This window comes from Phasianus colchicus, chromosome 3 (genome assembly GCF_987193195.1).
Source record: "Phasianus colchicus chromosome 3, bPhaCol1.hap1.1, whole genome shotgun sequence".
Lineage (NCBI taxonomy): Eukaryota > Metazoa > Chordata > Aves > Galliformes > Phasianidae > Phasianus > Phasianus colchicus.
In genome coordinates, this window is record NC_143438.1 from 12,651,384 (window position 1) to 12,665,155 (window position 13,772).

Consider the following 13,772-nt stretch of genomic DNA (forward strand, 5'->3'; position numbering starts at 1 on the left):
CTCTCAGTCCTCTCTTCTCTGGGCTGAACAGCCCCAGGTTACTTGGTCTTTCCTCATAAGGGAGAGGCTCCAGGCCCTTGATCATCTTTGTTGCCTTCCACTGGACTCTTTCTAGGAGATCTCTGTCTTTTTTGAATTGGGGAGCCCAGGGCTGGACACAGCATTCCAGACATAGCCTCACCAGGGCAGAGTAGAGGGGAGGATCACCTCCCTCTACCTGCTGGCTGTGCTCTTTTAAATGCACCCCAGGAGACCATTGGCCTTCTTGGCCCCAAGGAGCACACTGTTGGCTCATAGCCAATCTGCTGTCCACCAAGATAAGCTCACTTCATGTAATGAATCATTTATTTCTACACAACATCAGCTTTCTGAAGCATCATCCCTTTCTGAGTATCATCCCTGCTAACCTTGACTGGACACTTTTCAAAGCAGAAACAGACTCCTAATTTAGGACCACATACATCATTTTGTCTACAGCTGTATGGGAGGTGAACAGTGAACTGTACAAGCTGCTACTCAGCTCTCCTCACTGCCAGCAGAGATGCTGTAGGAGCTCCATGCATCCCGTCTCTATTAAAATGATCATGGTTAGAAAGTCTACTGTTACAAGTAGAAGCTATCACTGTTTGGAAGAAACAGTTTGGAGAGACTGGATGTGCCAGCAGATACAAGGAAGTAGCAGCCCCCTGAGGTGATGAAAGGGGATGCTGAGAAGTAGGTGGTGCGAGGGGTTTTGTAGATATTGCAGAGTAATATAGATACTGCAGAAATGAGGAAAACAAGAAGAAAGCAACCCTTATAATCTCACCTAGGGAATCTGCTTTTAGCTAGGAATCAGATAGTGCTTCCCTCAAAACAACATAAACATGTTTCTGTCTGACCTCAGATCGGGCTACAAGACTCATCTGCAATCAAAATACTCATTTAAAAGAACAGCAGCAGCAGTAGCCACTGCCAGCATCAGCTGAAAGTGATTTTGTGAGGCAAGAGTAGTCAGTGGGCACAACGTGCAGCTTGCTCAGTCTGGCAGCGCAGTGATGGAGGTTCTGGGAGCTGTCCTGTCTCCAGAGCCCATTCATCTTAATCAACACCTCTGGGCACACTGCACTTCACCTCAACTGTGAGAGTTTTCCTTCCTTAAATGTCATTTCATTTTTGTACCTTTTCTTGTAAGTTGTCAGCCCACAGACATATCTTTTTCTTTCAAGAATGCAGGTTCAACATGGGCCAAAAAGTGATTACATGCAACTCTGCTCAGAGCTCTGATGAGCAGAGAGATAACAGTGTACTAGATCAGATCCAAGCCATTTGTTTTACTATGTTACACCTTGCAGGTGCTTAGTCTTTCCTGCCCTGTCCATCCTCAGCTCTTCATTTCACAGCCTGAACAGAAGCCCTACACACGAGTGACTGAAGGCAGGTAACTAGCCCCACACTGCTGTGACTTCTGTCAAATCATAGCTGCAGCGATTTAAGTAATCCAAATCAACACCATAAGCTGATCTGTGGGGAGCAGCACTCCAGCACTGCTGTGCTGAGTGACCCCAATGGTACAAGCACTGTCAGCTTTCCCAGCAGTTTTCTGACCTACTGAAGCCTACATGCATCAGCTGAGCAACTGATGACATAGGAAAAAACTTGACACATTTAGGCTGCTTAAAGGCACAGAACATATATTTATGTCCCAAGAAAAAACTCAAATTAAATTCCATTCAGAACAAGAATATATTTAGCCAAGCTATTATTAAAGGTTACTGCTGTTCACCGTGGTCTTCGTCTGTTTGAAGAACATTTTAATGAACAGAAAGAAAAATACTTCAGTTGGTGGATAATATCCAGATTATAAGAAGGGATAGGGGAGTATCCAAAGGTTGAGAAGTCTATCGCAGTTAAGCACATTAGGATGGACATTTACCCAGGCCTTGTGAGGCTGCAGCATTAAATTCAAGCAGCGGAAGGCTCTCAGAAAATGTAGTCCATACTGCTTCAGTTCAGCCAGGCTAAAAATACTGCCCTACCTTGTCTATAGAAAATCTATCACTTTTCTAATATCCTTCAAGATTTCTTAAACATCAACAGTGCAAGACAGGCTAAAAGTTCTATTTCAAGTAAGATATGAATAAACCCCATGATAAATTAATTACTTCTCTTTAGAAAGTAGACAGGTGCAGAAGGTCTGCTAACCTGGCTATACAGCATAGCTGCAACTAATTCTCATCCATGAAGACCCAATGGTAGCACCAGAGATTATTTACAACGTTCTCATTCAAAGAGTCATTAACCCTTAAAATGCAATGTCCGTATGTATGGGCAGCAAGTACTGAGCTCAAAAGATTCAATATATGAAGGCTGGATACAGGCTACCTTCTGAACAAAAAAAAGTCAAGCTAGACACTAGCAGTCTTGAGAGACAGCACTGAAAATTATAAAGTAAGGGTTAGAATGTTTTTTTTAAGAAGTTTTTTACACCACAGAGGAAAAAAAAAAACAAATTTTCTAAAACACTGGAGAGATTATTTCTGTAGAACAAAGAAAAGAATTTAAATAATCCATCTTTCTATCTTCTCTGCTCCTATCTCACACTTTATTCTCCCAGGCTTTCAACGTTTTCACTGGCCTGTTTGTTGGGGTACAGCAACTGCCAACACATTATTGCAATACAGCAGTAATTAATGGTCAGGTAATATTACTCCAGTCATTCTCTGTGGTCTAAGATAGAGCACAGTGGCAGCTGATGGTTCCTTTACCTTGAAGATAGCCACTATTACACCACATCTCATGATTCATGTTACCACTTCAAGATGTGTTTAAATCAACAAAGCTCAATTTCGTGACTGTCTCTACAAAAACAAATTACCAGATCTGTTATAAGAGATACAGGAAACCCACAGACAGATCCACTTCAGAAAAAGTGGAAAAACTGTCTTCTTTCTGTAAGCAGTAACTACTATCTGACTGCCCCAATGATAGTGCTACAGAAGCAAAAGGAAAAAAAAAGTCTATCCAAACATTGTTTTGACTGTATCAGACAAGATCACTGAATCACAGAATCACAGGGGTTGGAAGGGACGTCACGTCCTCAAGTCCATCCCCCTACTAAAGCAATAACCTACAATAGGTTGCACAAATAGGCATCCAGATGGATCCTGAATATCTCCATTCTGAATATCACCACTCTGTCACTCTTACTGTAAAGTTCTTTCGCATGCTTATATGCAACTTCTTATTTTTAAGATGTGCCAGAACTGCCATGAACTCAAAAATGGATGCAGCTCTGGTTTGACACAATGACTGCCTCAGCATTATAACTGTTGGTTTTCCCTTTAAATTTTTCACTTCCAAAAAAGGTTAATAAAACTGTTCACAAACAAACCAAGGAAAATGGTAAAAGGCAGCAGCAATAAGCACTTTTATGCTCTACTAATTCAGACTTTGTGAGACATCTATACAGCTGTCAGCTCAACTCCCCCAAAGACCAGTGATCCCAGCTGACTTTAGGCTTCCTGCACTGATACTGGAGAAATTATGGAAGTAGCATTTCCACTCAATCCATTTATGCTTGACTACTTTGCTACTACAAGTAGTAAGACAAGCTGCCAACTACAAAATTGTGTGAAGTCTCACCAGAGGAGTTTCAAAAGGAAGAGTTGAGACTACGCTCCCACCCACCATTACCAGCTGGAGGAAATAGCCAATGTACTGAAGATAGTAGTACAGGTTCAGAAAGCATTTTATCAATGTTAAACAATGCAACACATGCTGAATTCAAAGAATTTAGAGTGAAAACAAAGGAGAAAATTAGAAACATATTACAATAGTTGAAGTGTCAGCATCAAACAGGTTTTTATGAAAAGAATTCAAGAACACAATCAGTTCAGACACACATCTTATTCTGGACAGATTTAAAAGTTAAATACATGTTTAAGTATTATTAAAAAGAATCCATATTCATGGATTATCAGCAGGAACTCAGAACATTATCTGGCTGAAAACATGTTATCATCAACAGCCAGATTTTGTTGTTGTATATCACAGAACCATGATAGTTTGAAAGCTTATGTTTAAAAATCTGACCCATTAATGATCCAAAATTTTAATTATATTTAATTATATTATATTCTTTAGGCCTACACACACTTCTTACCGACAGAAAATTATTGCATACATATTACTTTACCTGGAATTTTATTTTTTGGGAAATATGAGGCACAATAAATTGCTTCAAGAAGCGTTCATCTTCACTCCAGAACAGTCGGATGTCAGGGATATCATACAGGATCATGGCCAGCCTCTCTAAGCCCAAGCCAAAAGCCCAGCCAATTTTATCCTGAGCACCAGCTGCAACAAACAAACAAGATAAAAATTCAAGAGGTTAAGTTCGCAAAATCAAAAACTAATAATAAAATGTTCACCTATTTCCTAAGAAAAGAAAAAATGTTAAGTGCCAAGACAGAAATGCTTACAAGTAATCAGCAAATGAAAGATATACAGGCCACTGACATATCCCACTTCAACCAAAATGAGCAGCAAGATGGAAGCATATCATGGGTCCAGGAACTAAAATAGCTAATGAAGCTGCACTCTATGCTCTCTGGTTCCAAAGCTTCAGACGGATTTTGAGAAAGGCTGCAGAACACTACAAACATGTTTCCCTCGTTATCCTTCAAGCCTAGCATTTCATCTCCAACTTGACTACGTTTTACAAAATATGCAAATGTGAATTTCCTATTCAAGGTATTTTAAGTGGACTGACAGACCAGCCAAGTCCATGTGGCATTAACATCATTGTCAGCATTTGAGGATCAAACTTGCCTCTGCTGAGGCACCTGGGAAAAGCAGGGCAGTGGGTTGCTAGGCCCTGTCACATTGGCAACACACCTCCAAGCAGGTTACTCCTGGGATGCTTCCCCTGGAGAAAGCTGCTGCCCCCATATACATCAGTCTCTTTTATGCAGCTCTAAACATAAAAAGACAAGAATATTTAATCCACAAGAGCGTTACAGATATTAATGATGCAACACTTCTGTCAGGAAATATTCATACCTTCTTCATTTACAGGCAAGAGCACTGAGTTATTAAAGTGATTTTTTTTCCAACGTCACGAACCATATCCATGTTTACGCATCATTCTAGCAATTTTGAACTAAGTTGAGAGCCCAGCAGCTCCACAAAGGCTCACAGCTTTTTCAAATTTAAACAAATTCCTAAATAAACACTTAGGCTAAAAGGATGTGTACATGTGTGACAGGCTTGACTCTTCCGCATCAGCATTAGCAGTGTGCATCCAAGTCATACATTACCATGCATCTCACAGCTGCCATAGAATCACCACAGAATTACAGAAACACTAAGGTTGGAAAAGACCTCTAAGATCATCTAGCCCAACAATCAACCCAGCACCACCATGCCCACTAACCACGTCCCTCAGTGCCACATCCACACGGTTCTTGAACACCACCAGGGACAGTGACTCCACCACCCCCCTGGGCAGCCCGTGCCACTGCCTCACTGCTCTTTCTGAGAAAAGATTTTCCCTAATATCCAACTTGAACCTCCCCTGGCACAACTAAAGGCCATTACCTCTCATCCTATTGCAAGTTACCTAGGAAAACAGGCAGACCCTCACCCCACCACAACCTCCTTTCAGGGAGCTGTAAAGGGCAATAAGATCTTCCCTGAGCTTCCTCTTCTCCCAGTTTCCTCAGCTGCTCCTTGTAAGACCTGTGCTCCACACCCTTCAGCAGCTTCACTGCAATTATCCGGAAATAGCCTCAACATCTACCTTGTAGTGAGGGGCCCAGAACTGAACACAGTACCCACCAGAGCCAAGATCTTCCCTGAACATCACTCTGCTCCTGCTGGCAACATTATTTCTGATACAAGCCAGGATGCCATTGACCTTTTTGGCCACCTGAGCATACTGCTGGCTCATGTTCTACCAGCTGTCAACTAATATTTCCAGATCCTTTTCCACCCCCCAGTTTTCCAGCCACTCTGCCCCAAGCCTGTACCCTCAGGCAGATCAACAATTCCCCCCAACCTGACAAACTTGCTAAGGGAGTACTCAATCCCCTTGTCCAGGTCACCAATAAATATATTAAACACGACAGGCCCCAGTGCTGACCTCTGGTCATTAGTGATTGGTCACCAGCTGAATTTAACTCCATTCACCACCACTCTCTTGGCCAGCCATCAAGCCAGTTCTTTACCCAGCAAAGATTGTACCTGTCCAAGCCATTGGCCACCAGCTTCTCCAGGAAAATGCTGTGGGAGACTATGTCAAAGGCTTTACACTAAAGTCTATGCAGACTATGTCCACAGGCTTTCCTTGACCCACCATATGGGTCACCTAGTCACAGAAGGAGATGAGTTTGGTCAGACAGTACCTGCCTTTCGTGAACCCATGCTGGCTAGGCCTGACCTCCTGATTGTGCTGCACATGCTATGAGATCATGCTTAAGATGATACGCTCCATCGCCTACCCCAATACTGAGGTCAGGCTGACAGGCCTGTAGTTCCCCAGATTCCAAACTTTGTTATAGATGGGAGTCACTCCAGCAAGACTCCAGTCATCTGGAACCCCCCCAGTTATCCAGAACTGCTGACAAATGATGGGAACTGTCTTGGCAAGCACTTCATCAGCTCCCTCAAGGGAAAGTGTCTTGGCAAGCACCATCAATACCCTCAGATGAATCCCGTCTAGCCCCATGGACTTGTGACAGTCTAGGTGGAGCAGCAGGTCACTATTTCCTCCTGAATGAATGGAGGGATTATTCTGCTCCCTATCCCCTGTCTTCTAGCTCAGAGGGCTGAGTACCTTGAGGATAACTGTTTTGATTAATAAGAAAAAGAAATAGAAAAAGACAGAAGTAAAGAAGGCATTGTGTACTTCAGCTTTTTCCTCATCCAATAAAGGATGGTGATTCTCCTTGACACTCATTTTGTTGTTAATGTATTTCTCAAAACACTTTTTGTTGTCTTTTACAATGGTAGCTGAATTAAGTTCTAGCTGAGCTTTTGTCTTCCTTATTTTCTCTCTACTTATCCTAGCAATATCCTTGTAGTCTCCCTGACTTGCCAGCCCCTTCTATGCGAGGTAAACTCTTTTTTTCCAGGAGTCTCAGCAAAAGCTCCCTGTTCAGCCAGGCTGGTCTTTTTCCACATCAGCTTGTCTTAGGGCACATGAAGATGGCTGTTCCTGTTCCTTTAATATTTCCTTCTTGAGAAATATCCAGCCTTCTTGGATCCCTTTGCCTTTCAGGACTGACTCCTAAGGGACTCTCCCAGTCAATCTTCTAAACAGCCCAAAGTTTGCTCTGCAAGGTAGCAATTCTGCTGACCTTCCTCTCAAATTTACCAAATCAATAACTCTATCATTTTGTAGTTGCTATCCTCAAGATGGCTTCCAACCACCACATCTCCCACCAGTACTTCTCTGTTCATAAAAAATAGATCTAGCATGGCATCTCCCCTGGTAGGCTCTCTTATCAGCTGCATCAGGAAGTTATCTTCTATATACTCCAGGAACCTCCTAGGTTGTTTCCTCTCTGTTATATTGTATTTCCAGCAAAAGCCTTATAAGTTGAAATTCCCCATGAGAATGAGGACTAGCAATTGCATGAACTTCTGGCAGCTGCTTATAGCATTGATGATGCATTGAATGCTTCATCTGCCTCTTCATCCTGGTTGGGTGATCTTCAACAGGCTCTCAGTAGGACATCAGTTTTGCTGGCCTTTCTCTGATCTCTACCCATAAGAACTTAACCTTATCATTACCAGCACTGAGCTCTGCAATACCAAAACGCTCCCTAACATACAGATCCCATTAGATCAACGCTGTTCTTGCACCCTTATGTATTAATTTAAATTTTTTTTTTTTCATCTTTGGACTCAGTAACTTCCCCACCATCACACAGGAGGCTGAGGCAGAACTCTATTTAGTGACAACTATCTCTTATCAGAAAGAAAACAGAGTGTACTTATTTGGGGATTAGTGGTATCCTTGAGTATGCTGTTGCATTCAGTGATGAGACAGAACAGTCCAGAGTCTTGTTTAAATAACGGCAGGCATAACAAGTTTGGGAAAAGAGACACAGTCATCATTTTTCATTCTTTTAAATAACCTGAATCTGCTTATTTACTCAGAATCCCTAATTGATTCGCTATGCATTTTAATTCTGCAAAGAATGTTTCAATTTCATATCAGCAACTTCTTGGGAGGACTACATCACACTACTTTGCACTACGTATCACACAAAAAATTACCCATCTATCTGCCTAGAAACTCAAACCACTGTCATCTGAGCTATGAATAAACAGCCATCTGTTGGATGATCCTTATACAGTTATCAGAACACAAAATGCATAAGTTCCAGAAGTCAAAACTGTATCAGTGAATTCCTTTCTATTCATAAAGAAAAAATAAAAATGTGGACAATTGGAATTTCTCCTCAAAACAGCAATAACAAATTTCCAGTACATCCAACATCTTCATTTATTTTAACTATGATCTCTTCTCCAACTACCTATTTGTAAACCTCCAAGCCAATGTAGCATAAAATATGTGATCAGAAGAACTGAAGAACAGTCCTGAACATATTTCTGTTTGGAAATTAAAAGTTAACCTTTCTGGTGAGTGAGGCCATTCCAAAACTTTTCATAGTGAACATGTTCTATATATGTTGAATTTTGATAATTAGGACATACAGAAGTCAAGCTAATGTGAATCAACATGAAAGAATGAACAAATCCAAATAACTGAAAACATTCTGTTTAAGACATGTAGCCAAGGTGGCAGATTCCAGGGACCTGGTGAGGCAATCACAGCGTCACTGCTTGAAATAATGCAGCCCAATGGATAAAGCATTCCTGACAATCAAGCTTTACCCAAATCGCCCTCAAAGGTTTGTACAGTGCCAGGTTCCTGCTGCCTGACATGAAAACCTTGACTACCCACCAAAAAAAAAAAAAAAAAAAAAAAATGCTGGAAGCTTTGCATGTCAGGTGGCCAAAGAGAGAAAAGGAAAGGATAAAACTATTTGACTGGCCTGCCACATTAGAAGCTGATTCAGTCCAATCTGAATAAAAGAAAAGGTTGCATTGGTGCAGCTGTGTCTTACAAGAGACCCTGAGCCCTTATCTTCAAGAAGTCATACCTAAGTGCCTTGCTCTTAAGCTTCCAGACCAGATGAGTACATGGATCTACTTAAATATTGACCAACTGAGCCATTCTCTAAAAATAACTAACTAAAATAACTAAATAAACTAAATAAAAATAACTAACTAAAATAACTAAAAGCTAAACTTCATAAAGCGTATTTCATTCACAATTGAAATACAAAAAAAAAAAAGGTAGTTAAAGCAACATTTATTTGCTAATGTAAAACCAATCTTTAAAATAGAGTTTGAACTGCAAGAGCATGTCCTTGCATTAGAATCAACCACTATATAGCTTTGTGTGTCTTATAATACTATTACTAGCTTAAACTACATCAAGCAAGATGGGAAGCTTTGCAATTCCTCTGTGAGACATACATAATAGTCTACAAGAACTCCTGGATTATATCCACCGAATCCTCGGAAATACCACAGACAGAAATGTTCAACTTCCCAAGGAGAATAAGGCAAGACATTTTATAATGCACGAGACTCTTAAGACATATTTTGCCATGTAGTATTAGAAACAGGTTGACAAAACTTTTTTCTTTATACACTTCAGCCACACTTATTTTTGTATCTATGTTGGATTTTATTTAACAATTTTTGAGACTCCTGTAAAGCTGCCAATAAAGAAATCTTGCTTTCAAAAGAGCCTAAATTGGGTCTCCAAATTGTTATGCTCAGCAGTTACTGACAGTGAAAGAAATTAGATTTTGATCTTGGATCAAGGCAAAGTCAGGAGCATCCAACTGCCCTGCATATAGGGTGTTATTCTCAAAATGCTCAGAAATGAATATATACAAAGGGATGGAGCTAAAAGCTGGGATGATGTCCAGAAGCAAAGACTCAAATTTCTTCTCCTGCTTTCAGTTTAAGACATGGCTATTACTGAAACAGATTCATGGTGGGCAGAGGAGTGAACACATTCTCAAGGATACACACACTACGCATCATGTTTTAGAAGACGAATCAGTGCTTTAAACTGTGTAGAACATAATTTGTATACATAATGAACCCAGGCAGTCTTGTACATAGTCTCAACAGCTGCACTGAATGAAGTATATCACAAAGTACAGCCTAAGAGTACACTGCCTTGATTCACCAGTGGAAAACAGAAAACAAGGAAAACCAAAGCTAAAGGATATAGGATATAGAATATATCCTCCCATGCACAAATCAGAGAGAACAAAGGAAACAAAACCTCGGCCATAGCGACTAGCTAGCAATGTACAACACCTCAAAATGGGAAATGTGCTTCACAAGCTTCAGTCTCAATCACATGTTCTCATACTCTCCTCAGACATCTTTTCTGTTTACCTTCCAATTCAAACTGGCAACACTTAAGCCTTCTCTCCAATTGGTACATCAGTCATTTGTTCTTTTTCATCATCTTCACCTTCCTTTTTATCCATTTGCACATTCTGCAGATGTACCTCAACAGATCACCCAAGAGCTCTTTACCTGATAATCAGATTTCATTGTGAGTTGACACAAAATTTCAGAAACTCTGGAAACAAAGACCTATGCTCATATTTGAGATTAATGGACAGCTTATAATCAAAGGTTTGAAAGCAGCTTCTTTCATTAAGATTTGCTTACTAGTATAGGTTAAGAATGCACATTCTGCACCTCAGCAACGATGCAAACAGTGCTTACCTGTGCTAGAAATGAAAAATTTTAAATGGCTTCCTACTTTAGATGAAACTCCCATATACTGAGAGTCCAAGATTTTACATGGCAAAAAAAGCAATCCACTAAGGTATCAGTATAACACAGAAGAGCTTATGGAACTGTGAGGTCAGGTGGCACGTTATTAAGCAACTGAGGTCAAAAATCTTACAGAAGTTTCTTTCCTAACTGCTCTCTTCAGCAGAAGCAGAAATCAAAACTGTCACATTATTCTCTAACTCTGTTAAATTGATGCATTCAGGCTCCTGTGTGCAATCCAGTCTAAATTAACTCCTAAAATAAGGACTTGGCTTTCAGACTATGCATGCTAAGTAAGCCACTCCTCAAGAACTTGAGAGAAGAAGTAAACATTCAATTATGCCTATTCTTGTTGAAAAAGAACTTATCTTTCTAAATCTCAAATGCAGAATAATTTTCTAACAATAATAGTCACTTTGAGACCACAGCTTTTTCTCATGGGTCAGACTGATCTGTTCTGCTTGCTTCACTTGAAAACTAAGCAAAAGAACTTTAAAGGCTTTGATTGAGTTTTTAATATTTATGTTTATTTTCGTTCCATAACCAAAATAGTCTCGTACATACATATTAAAGGAACAGTCTGTTAAAAAAAAAAATTTAGCAAGGGAAGCCATCCACTGGATTCAATTTTCTTCTAATATGTAATTAACACACATTCTACCATCTTTTTCTAATATTCCACCAAGCCAAATAGCTCGGAGGAAAACATTTCTGGTCGGGAGAAGGAGAGGTCAGGAAAACTGGGTGAGCAAGTGGAGGAAAGAACAAATCTACCAGATAGATTTTTTTTTTTTTATTTTCCTAATATTTTATGTTTCTACTTCTAAAGTCATGAGTTCTTCAGTCCATTTCCCCTGCTTCTTTCCATCTGCCTCCCTATCCCTGAATCCACTTCTCCTGAACCCACAAACACACTTCTAAGTACTTACAAAAGACTCAGTGACAAAACTACCATTAAACCAAATGTTACCTAAAACTACAGTTATTTTTTCAAGGTTCACAACCACATTGCAGTAGGATTTATCCTTTGAAATGGTGAAAGATAAAGTGACTGCTTAACTTCCAAGTACAATACGAGATATTGTATTAACTACAAACACTTTTATGGTATATGGTCTTTCCTTTTCCTTGTACCTCAGTCCACTGATCTGAACAAATGACTTGTTTAGTTTTCTTTTTTTTTTCTTCTTCCTTTATAGAGGAACATCTTAAGATTGAACATCTTCCATGGAGGGCAGTGCAGTCTGCTTTCTTAATTTATGTCACAGAGCACGAAACAAGCTGACACTTAACAGGTTTATTTCTCCTGACTGCCTGTGGGTTTTAGTACTGCTCTTTTTGTTCTGTGTATGTAAAAGCAAATTCCATTTCCTTTGATAATGTTTTGTTCATTCGGGGAAACATTGGATTTTTGAGTTGTTTGGTCCTTAATATCTTTAAGTAATGTTAATCTCCCTAGGCAATGTGGCCACAGAGGTCTGAAAAAATAAAAGTTACTGAAACTACACAAGGGGCTGCCATTTCTTGGAAAGATTATGTCTACAGTATTGTTCAAAAATTCAATTACAAATCTCATTTTTCAAGCGTGTAAAAACAGCTGGACAAAATTCACTCCATATATACTCACTGTCCCCAGATGAAAGCTTCTTGGCAAAATTTCCCCAATACCTACGTTGACTATTTAGCATCTTATGAAATGGTCTTTTCTTCAAGGACAGGCAGAGCAAGGAACAAGAACACGATGACCATCACAATTACATCACAATGTGATATAATCTTCAAGAGATTAAGACATTTCCAAAATATACAGAGATAGAAGTTTATGTGCATCATAGCAATGGATGCTATTTTTCTTTTGTCTATTCCTATTCAAAAGCCAGAACAGAGCACTTGTACATTTCAAAAGGTTAATGATTGTGTTCAGCTACTTGCAGCACAGTATCACGGTTAGTCTGAAAATGCACAAGGTAAATTCAACTTCTACGGGCAAGAACTGATATCGCGTTCTGGGTTTGTACAGCACCTACCATAATGAAGCCTTGAGGTCATAAATGGGTCTCCTTTACTCTACAGTATCTAAATCAACACTGAGATAAGGTTTATGATTTAACATCTACACTCTTCTGCCATAAATTCATTCTGTGGAAAAATCTCAAGAAAAGCTACATTACTCATCTAGGAACCACTTGGCATGTAACTAAGATGGAGTTCTGTCAAGGTTCCAGGTACACACATTTGATTCCAATATTGCAACGGGAAAGATCTAGGTGTAGCTAAATCTATCATCATAATGCATAGGCCAAGAAATCTTTGTTCAGAAGCACTAGCCTTGACTTTCTTCTATTCTTATAGCAAAAAATTACTCCACTGGAATATTCTTCTTGCATTCTACAAAGTGTCTATAGGCACTCTTCAAAAATTTTATAATTTATGTCATCAACTTATCTCATTCACAGTAGTATACAGACCTTCATGCTCTTCTTGCCTAGCAGCAGAATATTTAGCTATAGACTATTTTAAAATTAACCCATAATATCCAAACAAAGCAGGCAATGATAAAGTAATGAACTGAAGAGGAAGTAATTGTTGTTTCTTGGATGTTCAAATCAACACATTTCCTCTCTACTTTCTAATTTATATGGAATTTCTGAGCCATAGCATTTATTCCTGAAAAATAACATTTTCTAAACAGCAGCACAAATTGTATTACACTGGCATAGTGTTTGAAGGAGTTTCACACAATACACTATTAGCAGCTTCTATACTACTACAGTTGGAAGAAGGGTAACATTGTGATGTCCCATGTTAATATATTAAAAACTATGCAAGAAAAGTTGAAAAAAATAATAAAACCACGAGAAGAGGTTTTGCTTGAAGCCCTTGAAATAATGTGTGAAAGCATCTTA

At 39.5% G+C, this 13,772-nt stretch overlaps 1 protein-coding gene across 3 annotated transcripts in view; it reads right to left on the bottom strand.

Moving 5' to 3' along the window:
- FARS2 (phenylalanyl-tRNA synthetase 2, mitochondrial) overlaps window positions 1–13,772 on the bottom strand; it is a 243,254-nt gene that overhangs the window by 94,676 nt on the left and 134,806 nt on the right. For all 3 annotated transcript variants that reach the window (XM_031589316.2, XM_031589315.2, XM_090136983.1), the window contains one exon: window positions 4,178–4,338. In XM_031589316.2, coding sequence (XP_031445176.1) covers window positions 4,178–4,338 — 161 coding nt within the window. The remainder of the gene's footprint in view (window positions 1–4,177; window positions 4,339–13,772) is intronic.